This window comes from Bactrocera tryoni, chromosome 4 (assembly GCF_016617805.1).
Source record: "Bactrocera tryoni isolate S06 chromosome 4, CSIRO_BtryS06_freeze2, whole genome shotgun sequence".
Classification (NCBI taxonomy): Eukaryota; Metazoa; Arthropoda; class Insecta; order Diptera; family Tephritidae; genus Bactrocera; species Bactrocera tryoni.
The window spans coordinates 67,067,709-67,083,570 of NC_052502.1; the positions used below are offsets into that span (position 1 = coordinate 67,067,709).

At 36.1% G+C, this 15,862-nt stretch overlaps 1 protein-coding gene across 2 annotated transcripts in view; it reads right to left on the reverse strand.

The window, feature by feature from the left end:
* Positions 1-2,660: 2,660 nt before the first annotated feature.
* Positions 2,661-15,862, reverse strand: part of LOC120773477 (disheveled-associated activator of morphogenesis 1) — a 63,187-nt gene continuing 49,985 nt past the window's right edge. For both annotated transcript variants that reach the window (XM_040102395.1, XM_040102396.1), the window contains exons 2-12: positions 12,355-12,939; positions 7,353-7,898; positions 7,091-7,288; positions 6,810-7,031; positions 6,568-6,745; positions 5,832-6,506; positions 5,567-5,772; positions 5,369-5,505; positions 5,095-5,256; positions 4,867-5,030; positions 2,661-3,852 (exon numbers count right to left, since the gene is read on the reverse strand). In XM_040102395.1, coding sequence (XP_039958329.1) covers positions 2,981-3,852; positions 4,867-5,030; positions 5,095-5,256; positions 5,369-5,505; positions 5,567-5,772; positions 5,832-6,506; positions 6,568-6,745; positions 6,810-7,031; positions 7,091-7,288; positions 7,353-7,898; positions 12,355-12,939 — 3,945 coding nt within the window. In that variant the 3' untranslated portion in view covers positions 2,661-2,980. The remainder of the gene's footprint in view (positions 3,853-4,866; positions 5,031-5,094; positions 5,257-5,368; positions 5,506-5,566; positions 5,773-5,831; positions 6,507-6,567; positions 6,746-6,809; positions 7,032-7,090; positions 7,289-7,352; positions 7,899-12,354; positions 12,940-15,862) is intronic.

Below are 15,862 nucleotides of genomic sequence, written 5' to 3' on the forward strand. Positions count from 1 at the left end.
ATATTTGATATTGATATTACTGATCAAATAACAGAAGTGCGTCTTCTAGTAATCCTTAGCGAATGCCACAGAGATAGAGAGAGAGAAAGAGAGAGAGAGAGAGAAAAGCAGAGAGAGAGAGATAGCCTCATGAATTGTATAAGAAGTTAATTCCTGCAACAAGACAGATCTCAGATATTACAGCGATTAAATGACAGATTTAGTTATATATGGTTCATTAAACAGTTGTATTTCTGCGGCAATCCGTTAAGCCACTTTGTAAATACTTGTAAATTTTATTTATTTTTAAATTGCTCACTTTTTGATCTCTTCCAAAATATTCCAAATAATTTGATTTTCAGACATTCACTGGCCGCTTCTTAATTATATATGTACATATGTATGTCTGTTTCCTCCTTACTTTCGTTAGACCAAATTTAAATTATTTTCTTTCCATTCAGTTATGATAAATAAGCTTAAAACATGCCCCAAGAAATTTTGGAGGCTAAAACTGACGACAGTTCCTGTCCATTTCCGGTTACGTATATCTAACATTCCAAATAACTTCTAAATACATGATTTTCCAATAAGAGTGATATGATTTCTTTTCAAACATCATCAAAATTTTTTTTTAAATTTAATTGAAGCACAATCCATTCAATTTATATTGAAGAAATGAATTCGATGAAATTAACTTTTGAGTACTTTCTGCTTTAAATCAAGTAATATTCATCTGCAGCACGTTCAATATTGACTTCCAAAGCTTGAAGAGAGTCTGGTTTATTGCTAAAGACCAATGACTTCAAATAACCCCATAAGAAGTAGTCTAATGGTATTAAATCTCAACTTGAAGACCATTAAATGTCACAATTTCTTGAAATAATTGAATCTCCAATCCTTTTTCGCAATTATTCGGTTGTTGCATGTGCTGTGTGGCTTTATAAAGTTAGTCATCTCACCGATCTCCATAGATTTAAGGTGTCATTAGCTTCATTTCGAAAGAAGTTTGGACCGATGATTCCACCAAAAAAAATACCAAACTGTCAAATTAGGTGAACGCAATGGTTGTTCATGAATAATTTGTGGATTTTCTACGCAGCAGAATCGACAGTTATTATTTACCGCACAACTCAGATGAAAGTGAGCCTCATTGGAGAAGGTGATTTTCTTAAAAAAACCGTTATCGTTTTCAAGTTGTTCCAAGTAAAAATCAGCAAATTCACGATGTGTATGGTGGTCCAATGACTTCAGTTCTTGAGTGAAAATCCTTTCAATCCAAATCCTTTCTTGAACGCAATTTTTTTCATTACTTTGAGCCGTTAGGTTAGGACCCCTAATTTTATGTGCCATTAAATGTTTAACCCTCCATATTTGTTCAGCCTAAATAGGGTATAACCGAAAAAACTTTCTTAACAAATTGAGCATTCCATGAAAGCTCTATGCAAATATTTTGTAAGTTATCACATTTCTAAACTATAAAAGCTGCATGTGAAAAAGCTTCAAAAGCTCCATGACAGTATATAACTTTAAAGAACCTCTAATTTTATGTGACATTGAAGCTTCAACCCTCAACTGTTGCCCAGTCTCAATAGGGTATAACCGGAAAAACTTTCTTAAAACACTGGCATTCCATGAAAGCTCTATGTAAATATTTTGAAAGCTATCACAGTTGAAGGTATGTTGTCAGGGGACGATCAAAATAAATATTCTAATACCAAGGGCGTTCTAAAATATAAAAACTGCATGTGAAAAAGCTTCTAAAGCTTCATGACAGTATATAACTTTCAAGAACACCTAATTTTATATGGCATTAAATCTCTAAACCTGAGCTGGTGTAAAACTGTAATTTAATGTCGTTGTGTGTGCCGTATAACATTAAAAATTTTAAAATAAGAGATCTGAACATGCCATTAAAGCTCCATAAAATATTTTGAAAGCTATCACAGTTGAAGAATCGATTATCAAATTGCATAAAATTATTGATTGCATAAAAAGAAGAAAGTGAGTACTTTTAAGGACCCTTGATTTTATATTTTGTGCGAATTTGTAATTCATTATCAGTCAAGTTATGGTATAATAGTAGGAATGATTCATTCCATGAAAGCTATAGGGAAATATTCTGAAAGCTTTCACAGCAATACTATTATTCGTTTCTTTTCTTTTGATTACAAAGAAACAAAATAAACGAAAATGAGTTTTCCATAAAAGCTTCAAGCCTTTTCATAAAACATTTATGTAAATATTCTGAAAGCTTTCGAAGTTTAAAACTTTTTTTATAAAAAGAAAAAAGTTAACTACATATTTATAAAAGCTTTGGCCTTATAAAAGTTATCTGTTGACTATATAAAAAGAACATGTGAGCTTACCAAAAAATCTCGGTTTCAACAACACTTAAAGCTTACGGCGGTTAGAAAGAGTGAGCTTTCTATGAAAGCTTTGTGCCAATTTATTTAAGTTTTCGCTGGCTAAAGCTCCGATTCTCCAAAAATAATAATTATATCTAAAGAAATTGAGCTTTCCACTAAAGCTATTTACTTAACATAAGAAATAATTAAGGTAGACGTGTTTTTTTTTTCAATTATATATTTCGTTATATTTATTTTAGTGCAATTATATCATTTATGAATATAAATAAAATTCAAATTTTTACAAACTTATGTATATATATTTAAATAGCTTTTAGTAATAATAATAATAGTATTTAATAGGTAATCATAATAATAATAATAGCATTACTTCATATACGTACATATATCGCGTGCTGTTTGCTTACACTGGAGCTACAAAAATCTGAGCGCGTCCAACCGCCTCAGCAAATTTACACACATTCATAGCTTTTCTACCAATTCTTTATCCATCTATATCAATAACTAATTGCTACGCAGTCTGCGCTGCGTCATTATCATTACAGTGAGATTATTCTTTATCTGAATACAAAAAGCTTCCGCTTACACGGCACCTAGAATTCCTACTAATTTGCGCTTGCGCTGCTTAAAACTGCTCACTGTCGTCGCACTGTGCGCTCGCGACTTTCCTCACGATGCAGTCCATGCCGCGGCGGTGACGCGCTGCCATTGCTCGCGCGCGTCTTACGCGAGCGCTTAAACTTCGCCATATCCTCACCGAAGACATCGCCGGTACGCAGCGCCGATATTAGATCATCGAACTCGCCTTTATTGTTGTCGCCTGTCTTCGCCGGCGAATCGCGACCCGTCGTACTCGCAGACGACGTAAGTCCTAAATTGCGCGCCACCGACGACATTAATCCCTCTTTGTTCTTGCGCTCGATGGTGCGTTTCTTAAGCTCAGCCTCCTGTTTGGCACGTTTCTCATCCTCCTCCAGACGCTTACGGAAGTTGTCGTTATCCTGACGCGCTTCTGTGAACGCGGTCAAGAATGTGTCGAAAATGCCGAAGAACTCATCGGGTTGTAGCACAGCGCCGTCTTCACCGAATAGGCGAACGGCGCGATCGAAACGCGTCTTCATATCCTGGAATTTATCTTCCAATTCGGCGAAACGCACCGAAGCTTGCGCATGGAATTCGCGCATAACAGGTAGAAAGCGATCGCCCGTTTGTGCTGGTCCCGCAGAGCGATGGAATTCGATTTCACGCGCCACATCCGCTAAACCGGTACGCAACATTTGTATGTCTTTGTCCATCTCGGCAAGCGAGACTTTGGACGCCTCACGTACGTGCGGTATGTCATCCTCAAGTTTGAGCAAATCTTTGAATTTCTTATCGATCATTTGCACTAGATAGTGCAATAGCGTGGTACCTTTGGCGGCGCTGGATTTGGTGTCACCTAGACGATTCAGCGAAGCGAGCCGGAAGCCAGAGGCATTGCCGCGCGCTCCACGGTTCATGTAGTTACCTGAAAGTGCAAAGGAAAAGAATATCAAAATTCGAAACGCAAGTTACTGAAGATCAACCTGCCTATTGCTTAGTATTTCAACCTTCAATACCTTAACATGGATCTATTCCAAACCTTGTAAGCTTATATCGCAACGACCTGTTGTTCTATGGTAACATTCCTGTGCTTTTGAGACAATTCTTAGAAGATTACACACCTGGCTCTTGAATCGTTTGAAATTCCCAATAGAAAATTCAGATTGTTGCGGACTTATAAACCCTGTCCATATATTATTCAATATCCGTTTTTGTAAACCCGAATTTTTTGGAATAAGTTCTTAAGACTTCCTTTATCAGTAATCGAGTCTCTCTTTACCAGAAGGTTTATCTCCTCTCTCAACTAACAATTATTTGTGTATTTTATTCGCAGAATGAGCGACCCTTAAAAACTCATCTAGTCGATGAAGACCTTAATAACTCGAAATGACGACCGCAGTCGATTGAATCACAAAGAATCATCCACAGAGCCTAAACAACTGATCCTAAGATCATACACTTAAGATTACGGGTTTTTGTCGACAAATTAAAAATCGACTTGATAACTCAAAAGATCGAAAACAGTCGATGGACACCTAAAGAATCATCCACAGAGCCCGAAACACTTATTCTAAGATCATAAGCTTAAGGCTCCGGGTGTTTGTAGAAAAATTCAAAATCGACTTGATAACTCGAAAAATCGAAGGCAGTCGATTGACTATCAAATTATGACCCACAGAGACCGCCGATATGTTTCCAACCGAGTAAATCATATTGACGAGAATTTCTACGTTGAAATCACTTTTCCCATTCGAGCCCCGACGAGACAGTTCGCCTCTTCGATCAATTTTTTATCATGTATTTATATCCATCATAAAGTTCCCAATTTGCAGACCTCTTCCAAAACGACCGCCTCAAAAACTTAATTTATGTAACTATTCTCATATTAAAGGACTACAATAGTCTGAGGTTCTAGATCTTCAAATAAAATTTCACTCACCCAACGCCAGCACAAGTTCCAGTAACTTGCGTAAACGTCTCGAACGCGCTATCTCGCGTGATGCCTCCATAACACTGCGTATGCGCGGTATCAGATCATTGACCGTGATCATAAAGCGTTTCTTATAGTGAAGACTCTTCAAACGCTGCTCATAGTGAGGGATTCTGAGCACAATTATAGTAAACAAATAGTTAAGACCTAATTTTTGAATGAAATAATTAAACATACTTAGAAATTTCGTAAAGAAAGCGATCCGCACGAGCCAAAGACTCAATATCTTCGCTGTGTTCGTCCAGTAGTGCGCGCTCCTCAGCCGAGGGTGTAAACTTCAGTAGTTGTTCCACCATGTCAAGAGCTAACTGCTCATTGCTGTCCATTGACAAAATGGCTCTGTGGAGGGAGTGGTTGAAAGGAAATTAGTAAGAGTAGCTTTGTGAGATGATGTGCTTGGGCAGAGGTTGGTCAACAAATATCTTCTACCTTAAAAATATTTTTTACTCACTTGGAGATCTCCTCATCACTCATCTTCAATTTGCTCAAGAGTATCGTGCAATTTTGTGCACGTCGTCCATCGATAACGGAGAGTATCTTTGTGCGCTGTTTGCCCATAACTCTTAGATCTTCCACAGAGCCGTCATTCTTAAAGTAAATGAAACCAAAATGAATATAAAATAAATATTCTGGCCAAACAAGAACTTACAACCACGCCGTTCTTTTGATATGCCGAGAAGAGTTTATCTATCGACTCCAACTCCATGTTATTGTACCATTTTGACTCGTCTAATTCACTCCAGACCGTGCCTTGCACCTTGGCATCGGGCAATTTGGACCAATTGAAGCTCTTTAGCGGATTCGAAGGTTGTGGCACATTCTTTTTGGGCACCTCAGTTTTAGGTGGTGGCGGCGCTACACATCAAATGCGTATTGAGTGCTGTTAATGTCATGGGAATTTTATTTTTACTTACCCATTGTTGGCGCCATGGCGGGTGGTGGTGGTGCACCGGGACAAGGAGGTGGTGGCGGCGGCGCTGCAGCCATCGGTGGCGGTGGTGGTGGCATTGCCTTCATCGGTGGCGGCGGTGGTGGTGGTGATACGGCGCCATTGCAGCCGGTAAGACCGGCCACCTTTTGGTCGTCCGGTATGCTACCTTCGGTGACTAGCCGTTCGAGACGTGTGCGCTCTTGTTGTTCGGTCATGAGACGATGTTGCAGATCCTCTGCCTTCATTTCTGCGGTCTGTGCGCGTTGTACGGCTTGCGAATGATTCGCCGACTCCTTTTCCAGACGTTCACGCATGCGCGCCAAACTTGTCTCCAAATCCTCCTTTTCCTGTTGACGTTGATCCAGCTCTTGTTCTTTTTTGGCGAGACGCGATTGCACTTCGAAATTTTCACGCTCCAGTTCGTCGGCACGTTTGCGCGCCTGTGTCAGTTCCTCTTCTTTCACCAGCAATTGCACGATTTCGCTAACGTTTATTTGTAGTGGCGCGACATCGGGATCACGCCGTGTTAGCGAGGATAGCTTCTCTTTATTGGGATCATCGGGATCGATATCGCTTTGTGGTCGCCCCTCTGACTGTAGGACGATCTGTTGCACGACGCGATCGAACATCAGCCAGTGCTGTGTACAAGGTCCAGTATCTGTGTAAATGAGACGGAAGTTGAGGAAAGTGGCAGGAAATAAGGGAGTTGTTTTACTCACATGGCAGCAAGAGCATGTGCTCTAGCAGCGATAATAAATGTGCATACGCGGGCGAGTGGCTCAATTTGCGACGCAGCAAATCAAACATAGCCGTTGCGCTTTTCGTATCCACATGTTCGTGATTAAACTTGCGCGCCAGCTCCTTTTCATCCTCGGCGCGCACCATTTCGAAGAAATCCTGTGGTTTCGTTCATAGAAAATGAGTGTCAGAAATTTTGGTTAGTCTCACAACTTGTACTTACCAAATGCCTGTCAAGTGTTTCGTTCTCGTGCTTGCGCAGTTTATCGATGACCGGTTGTATGCCGAGCATGAGAAACTCATAACGCAAGTGTAGACGAAACTCGAGACTCTCTTGGCCGGGTCCATAGTTGAGCACGGCGTTGATAAATGACATGATGGCGGTTTGCAGATTGATATTGTCGCTATAGGTGCCCCTCGTGCGATCCAGGTCATTTATGACGGTCTAAAAAAGGCGTAACCATCAAAGATCTTTTCTTTTGTTTCATTAAACTCATAACTCACCTGAAACCGCACGCGCTCCGCCGCGTATTCCTGAAAGTTCAACATAGCATGCAATACTTTGCGATGTCCGCCTGGCACCAAACAGACAGCGCCCAGAATTTCCAATGCCGCAATTTTCGTTTTGATATTGTCCGCCACCAGCGAACGTGCGATCGTGTCGATGGAAGTGGGATGCGCCAGTACATGCGCGCGTCCGGTCTAGAACGACAAAAAACGACAGGTCTTCAAATATGTTTTTTCAGATGTTGATACCTAAACTTACCGAGTTGTTCATCAACGCTTTGATGCAACCAATAATTCTCGTATGCAGTAAACTATTCACGACGCATATGTCCATCTTCTGCAGCAGATTTAGTAAACAAGGCAACCCATCCAGATCGACAAAACGCAAGACAAAGCTGTGTGCCGATGTGCGTAACGCCGTTTTCAACGCGTCAAGAAACGGTCCATGACCCTCGATACGTATATAATATTCATGACTGTTGGAATCTTCGAAGCTGAGACTCACATAACGCACTAAGGTCTTTAGGTTTTCAATGTAGTACTCAGCTGTGGGTGGTTGTGTGATTGATGTGGTGTTACCATCGGTAGTGTCGATCGGTTGTTTGCGTGAACAGTATATTTGCCATTTCTTTTGTGGCGGTAAATTGAGCATGGCCTCTTTATTGGGCGCCGTCAGATCGAGTTCTTCGACGAGTTCAGCAAATTTCGCATCCAACTCGTCCACGGGTGGCATTGGTTGTGTGGGTGTGAGTGTTTGTAGCGTGAAAGCGCCTTCCACCACACAAATCTCCGGTGGTTCGTCATCCTGAAAGTAAATAAAACAAATAGTATAAATATTTGTTAAGACTTCTGAGAATGAGAAGAAAACCGTTACACAGCTTTAAAAAGCATAAAATAGAAGTTAATAATGTTGGTTGGCGCTGTTTTACTGCTAGGATACAAGTATAAGAAAATTATAAAAAGTCTCCAAACTCTCCACTTACAAAAATTTATTTATATTAACATCTACGTTTTCTATACATTTTAAATATATAAATTCTCGCCATTTTAAAAGTCTCCAAGCTCTATTTTAAAAAGTCTCCAAACTCTCCACTTACAATACTTTATTTATATTAACATCTACACTTTTCTATACATTTTAAATATATAAATTCTCGTCATTTTAAAAGTCTCCAAACTGTCCAAGACCAAAAAGTTATCATTCGATATTTTTTAATGAATGTACATACATATGAATATGGTAAAACTTTGTTAAACTCTTAAACTTTCCATTTCAGCAGTAATATTCATCAACTAGTGCGTACTGTGATTTGCTAACAACAAGCATTCGACGTATAGCGGCGGACGTATAGCAGATAAATGATAGTTTCTTTAAAACCAATTTAGTTATTTTAAATGGTTCTTCTTATCTTTATAATAGACGCAACTTTTTTGAAAACTATTTTATTTAGTATTATTCATGGTTATACTAAAACAAGTAGGGTTAAATCAAAATTGTATGTAATTGTCGAAAGTCTCTAAAGCTCTTATTGGTTAAATTGTTACTATTTCGCGTGCTAGTCTATAATTATTTTGGCTTTTGTTATAATTTTGTTGATAAACTATTTTTTTCCCAAACTCTCCAAAGTCTCCAAACTTTTTGTTAACTCTACTTTTAATATTTTCAAATAGTTATGATGATTCATTACATTTTCGGTATTTAAATTGAGTTTCAAAAAGTCTCCAAAATCCCTAACAGTGTCAAATTAACTCTCCGCCGTTAAAAATCCGCCTTAATTTTGTCAATCGCTAGTTAGTCCACCAATTAATTGTATTATTGTCAAACTCTTTCAAATATATTGTCAATTTAACATTCCACAACATTCAAATGTTTCGGTAATAGTTTCTGCACTACCCATTATTCGGTCTCGCTAATTCGTGCACTATGTGCAAATGGCCAAATCAGCGCACCAAATAAGCTAATAAAGGAAAAATTACAACAAATTTCAATAAATAACGGTAAATCAAGCAGCAATAACTATGCCAACACCTTAGAAAGTAACCGAACCATAATATGGAGACTTTTACTGCACGCCGAGCAACAAGTAGCCGTAGCCATAGCCGCTAATGCATTTTTGATCCGCTTTGTCATTACATACATATGTACATACCTACATAGTATGCGGAAAATATGTAGTAGCAATCGTTTGCGAATTTTCATTGCGTCGACTGTTATTGTTATTGCAATTTAGCGGCTGTTGCAACTTTCGCAGTCGTTATAGTTGCTGACGTAGTGTGCCCACGGCAAGTTTTCCAATGCAAACAGATATTATGCCATCAAATTTCGGTGTGAAAGTGTGTATGGCCTTGCAATGTTTACTTAATCGTTTTTACCGTTACTTTAGCGAAATTTGATATCAAATAGCAGAAATCGTTTGAAAAACTGGACGTTTAATTTTGAAACAAACTTTCGAAATTTTTTCAACTTTAATGTTGGTGATAAACTGAAAGTGGACCTACGTAAAATGGAAAGGTAATGTGCCATAAAATTTTAATGAACTGGAGTGAAGAAATATGAAAAAACTTCTTTATTTCGAAATGTAGCTTGCACGGTGCCTAAATGTTTCGTTGAACTACTTTTTTTCTGAAAGCTATCGAGAAATAATCGATTTAAAAAAAATAATCACGATGTTCGAAATCTATCGATAGTTATTCAGTTAAGGCATTTAATGAATGTAGCGTAAGGCCACGCCTATCTTTAGACCTCACGAAAATAATCGGAGAATTTACAATTTTTCACACTATCGATAAATAATCGCTATTTCTTTAAATCATAAAAATTGTGAATATGTTTTGCTAGCATTTATCAATGTTGTATAAGAGTCGAAGCTGTTACAATTTTGTTTATAATCGACAAGTAATCGTCATTTATATTTCAAGCATAGGAACAAGCGATATTAACTGTCATCGAAGGTGCTTCAACTGTGGCTTTTAACGGTTATTGTGTTAGCATTTCGATTCCCTCGTCCGTCAGTATTTATTATCGCAGCAGAAGAGTCGATGACGTTAGAAATTTCATAATGAATATCCGATAAGTAATACAGTTGAATACATATCGATAATCATAAATATCGAACTTTTTGATGATAAAGAAATAACCATTATTATATTTTTTGAAATCATCGATATTTATTCAACTGTATTACTTAAGATATTAATGTAGGTTATAGAGAACATTTATCCATTGCCTCGATAATCGGTGGTTCTGCAATTCTTCACACGGTCAATAAGTAACCGTTGTTTTTTTAATCATGATGTATCAAAAAATCGAGATGTCAATGAAAGAATAATGTTTCAACAAGTTTTCTCATTATCGATTAATAATCGATATTATTATAAATCAATCCATGAAATTTGCGATGAAATAATTGTTTATATAATTTTTATAATTATCGATTAATAATCGATATTATTTCTTATTGATTTATAGAGAATATTTATCGAAGCAGTAAACTAATCGATAGTTCTACTATTTTGCTCTTCGTCGATAAATAATCGTTATTTCTTTAAACACAGAATGTAAAAATCGAAAATTCAATGAGAAAGCGATGTTTAATCGATATTTTTTGTTATAAATAAATTGATGAAATGAATTTGCAATGAAAAAATTGTTGTTTCTCATTATCGATTAATAATCGATATTATTACTTAAAGAACTAAAATCCGCTTTATTGCAAGTAATATTTTTTTAACTCTAAAATTTTACAGAAAAAAAGTCGGCACCATCATATTAATAAATCATTTTTATATACTAAGTACAGGTCTCGAAAGTAAAGAACTTTGGTGAATTATAAAAAAACACTGACCTTAAAATTAATTTTTTTGTACTAAATAAATTTTTAGAAAGATGTAGGTCACATTTGCTAGAGCTGGCCCAAAAGGCATTCGATCAATCAAATAATTAGTGTTATTTACTGCGAAAGAGTGAAGGAGAGTCTAACACTAAAAATTTGTCTTGGTCGGTACTACTTCACGAGAACAAATCCAGATTTGTTTGGTCAAGAACTGTCAACTCCGTAGCATTCTTCAAAAATTTGTCTGAAAACGTTTACCCATGTTTATAGTTACATAGGTAAACAACACTAGATATTTTATAGACGCGAGGCTAGAACCTCTGAAATTATTTTGACACTGGCTAGAAACTTTCTTCTGATAAAAATAATGACCGTTAGCACAACTGAGCCTTGAAAACGCGCTTCATATGAAAAATGGTCTATTAAGGAATATGATTAAGGTTCACCCACAGTAATTGGAAGGCAACTTTCAAGGAGTTTTCCAATTATCAGCACGCATTACTTGCTTACATTCTAAATACATACATACATATGTCGATGCGAACAACAATAAAAGCAATAAGTTGCATATTTTCACGCTCTAATTTGTCGAGAATTTGCTAAGAGTTTTAGCAAAGCGCAGCGCTGTGTGAACATCGGCATTTGAGGCAACATTACCAACGCAATCTATTCGGTTTTGAATGAAAGGAAAAGAGCACCAATGACTTTCGTTACACTCGAACGATTTTCCAAGTTGGCAGCGCGCGCCAGTTTACTAAACACCCATTAAGAGAAAATGTACTTCGTAGCAACAAATTTGAAGGCACGAGTAATGGAGGTGCAAGTTAGATGGATACCGAAAGAAGTAATGGATGTAATGATTACGGAAATTATGGCAGGTGCCATCGATTGACGAAAAATGTGAAAAAATTAGAGAGTGGTGAAACGAACAAGCAATTGGCATAAAACAAATAGGCTAGCATAATGGTAAAGGTTATAACACTTAATTGGGGGTTCAGGGTATATTTTGCTGTTTTATCAAGACTTATTCTCTTATTAGTGTTTCTGCAGTCTTGATGTTGTTCGACTTTGCAGATTCCTAACAGTTTTCAATCGTTTCGCAACACTACTGGATTTTATAAGAATGGGTGTGAAAGCCGGATCTTGAATATAAAGACTTTCATTAAAATAAGTTTTATTGTAAAGAACCGTTAAATGAACAAATCAAAATTACTTAAATAAAAAATTTTGCGCGGATATAAAAAATAATGCTTCTCGCTGCATTTACACGACTGTGCGCGTAAGCCTCACTTCGGCAATTACCGCAACGATTGCGTATACGCCTCGCTGCACAAGCCTTAATGACTGCCGTTGAGTGGCAATCGTTTAGTTAACCCAACGAACGGACGTTGTAAATGCATTAGGCAACACTTTTAGCGGCACACTCACCTGAAAGCACCCACACCAGCCGCGCCTACCACGAAATGCTGGCATTTTCTTCTGCTGCTGATGGCGATAGAACTTTTGCAATGGCGTCTCCTTGGCGCCGTCCGACTTTGGCTCCTTGCCGAATGGATAACTGATGGTGCAGCCTAATATGTTGGTGGTGTAATATGAGCTGTTGCCACCACCGGACTCATCTCTGTGTGACCCGGTTAAGATGTCACTGTCGATATTCTCGTTATGTGGTTGTTGTGATTGCTGTTGTTGTTGCTGCTGCCAATAACGTTGCAAACTGTGTAGACAATTGAGTTCGGGCAGTCGCGCCTTCAAACGATTGAAATCGAAACGCTGCTGGAAGGACGCTGATGATGTGTCACTTGTGGCGCTGTTCGTTAAGTGACTGTTGCTTATGTGATTGTTGTTATTGTTGTTGTTATTATTATGATTATTATGATTGTTGTGCGTCTCGTTGTTGCGTTGCTGCTGGGACGGCTTCTGCAGTGTGCTATCCGGCGTCGTCTGTAGGCTGTCGTTGTTGGCGCTGAGCGTGTCGGGTTCGTTGACACAGCTGATGGGACACGACTGAAGTGTCTGTGGAATAAAATAAGGGTTTATTAGATTTTAGAAATTTATTGAAGTTTGAGAAATGAAGTTATAAAATGCTGAAAAAATTTGAAAATTGTTATTCGAAATGAGAAATGGAGCTATCAAATGCTGAATCTTTTTTATCCGAATATAGCATAATTGTCAGTTTCTACTTTGATGCTTTGGTTTGGATTGAAAGGCTGCCAACGTTACAATAAATAATTTATCGAAAGTCTCCAAATTAATTCAAGATTGTATAAATTGTAACGAACTTATAATTGCCTTCCGGTTTAAAATTAAAATATACACAAAAAAATGTATACAAAGTCTACAGTAAGATCTCTCCAAAGTGCACTAATTCGTATATTTCTACTTAAGTAAACCTTTAGTTTAAAAATAAACTATGTTAAAAAGTCTCCAAATTCTAGGGTTTTAAAAGCCTCTGAGATCTTCAACCTCTACACTAGCGAAGTATAATAGACTATAAATATAATGAAATTTCAACGGTAAAGCGCATTAATCAAAGAAATAAAATCAAAATGATTACAAAGCAAAGATACTATACGAATGTATATCTACAAATGTATGTATGTACATAAGTATATTTATGTATGTATTCAAGTTACATATATTATTCCTCTAATAAAATGAAAAAACTAATAAAATTATAAAGAATAAATAAAAAAAATTATTTGCTTTCTTCACGTTTAAGTAAAAACTAAAAATAATTGATTTTTTAAAAGTCGACAAAATCTACACTCATTATTATTTACTTCTAAAATTAATATGCAACTTAATGAAGCTCAAATTATACTTCTAAGTGAGTTAAAATAAGTAAAAAAAATAATTTTTCAAAATAACTGATTTTTCAAAAGTCTACAAAATCTATATTCATACCGCATTGCATATGAAATTGGCTCTTAAGCCTAATTAGCTTAAAGTTATACATTAAATTTAATTAAAATAAATAAAAATTACTAACTAAAAGTCTCCAAAATCTATGCTCAAACTCCATGACATTTAAACTGGACTTTTAAATTTTTAGCCTATTGCTTTAAATGAATTGAAATAAATCAAAACTGATTTTTAAAAAGTCTCCAAACTCTACACTCATTTTCAGTTACATGTAAAATTGTTTCTTTAGCTAAATTAAGTGTTAACTAAATATATTGTGTGAATGTAAATAAGTTAACATAAAGCTACAAGAGTCTCCAAAGTCTATACTTACAATAAGCTATGCATAGAATTAATTTTTAAACTTGAATATGTATTAATTACTTATTTAGGTGCATTGGCATAAGTAAAAATTAATTTGGAAAAGTCTCCAAAAAAGTAAAATGTATAAAAGCTTGTTTAGGTTTGGATAAGTAAAAAATTAGCGTTTCATATGGCATTTTACCAAAATAATTTATGCATGTGCAACAAAATTCTTGCTCATGACTAATTTTTGTTCTTTGATATGTGAAGAATATTTTCATTTTGGACATTTTCCCAATTAAATATGCCGAAAAAGCTCTGCGCAATCTCAATATTACAGCCTTAAGCAGCAGTGATGTGGCCTTCAACTGTAAATGTGTATATCTATGTACATATATGACTATTCTAGTGGCCTAAGTTAACCCAAGTAAGGCATGACAGCAACCGGTTCTTCCTTTTTTTTTGCACGCGAGTTGAATGTCAATGTGCCAATGCATTGCAGTTAAAGAAACAATTCTAATAAACATAAACAATTGTAAATGTTGCAAGTACATGTGTATGTATATATATTTACAAGAAAGGAATTAAATGGCAATACCCATATAAATAGTGCACCATTCTTACCAATTGCATAAATTGCAAGTGGAGCAAATAAACCGCGCCATTGTGGAAGCAAAACGCTTCATCAAATGGTGCTACTTCTTCTACTTAGATAAATGTCTATGCAAATTAAAGTTCAAGAATGAGAAATCTATGAACGTAAATGTCGAAGGAGTAGCCGTGAACGTAAGAATGTTAGAATAGTGCACGAGTTGTTATGCAATTGCCATGTACATACATATGTATAAACCATGTGTCAATACAGTGCTCGTAAATAAATATTTTATGCAACAGGTGGGCTTGCCTTGTGGAGGCGTTAAGCGTCGGCTTCATTTGAATATATGAAATATGTGCTGGCTTTCAGCTACATATGTATGTACATACTTAAGTGGTACAACTTAATGCATTTTAATTGATATTTTTAGCTATAGATAAATGTGTATAGATTATGAAACGATGGAAATAGTTTACAACAACAGCAAGAAACTAGTTCTCACATTTAGATATTATAACTTCTTACGTGCTGAATGCTACGGTCTTAGCGAATTTACTACATAGAATTTGTATTTAAAAAAATTGAAAAATATTCTGCAAAAGTCTACACTCGTTTTCAATGCTATTAAAAAACTATATTTGTACAATACTAACATGTATCAAGTCTTTTCCACAATAATTGATAAAAAAATTAAAAGTCTCCAAACTCTCCACTGGCTTAAAATATAATATTTAAGGTTTTTGAAAACGTCTTGATAAGTGGAAACTTTTCATACATTTTCCGTAGTTAAAAAAAAACAAAATAATAAAAAAAGTCTCCAAACTCTCTTAAGATATAATATTTAAGGTTTTTGAAAACGTCTTGATAAGCAAAAACTTTTCGTACATTTTCCTTTGTTAAAAAAAAAACAAAATAAGAAAAATAGTCTAAAAACTCTCCATTAGCTTCAAATATATTATTTAAAGTTCTTGGCAGCGCCTTGATAAGTGCAAACCTTTCATACATTTTCTGTAGTAAAAAAAAAACAAAATTAAAGAAGTCTATAAACTCTCCATCACCTGCAAATATAAAACACAATCTCTTTAAAACATTGTGAAAACATATTTCTAAACAATAATTTAAAGAAACAAAACAGTC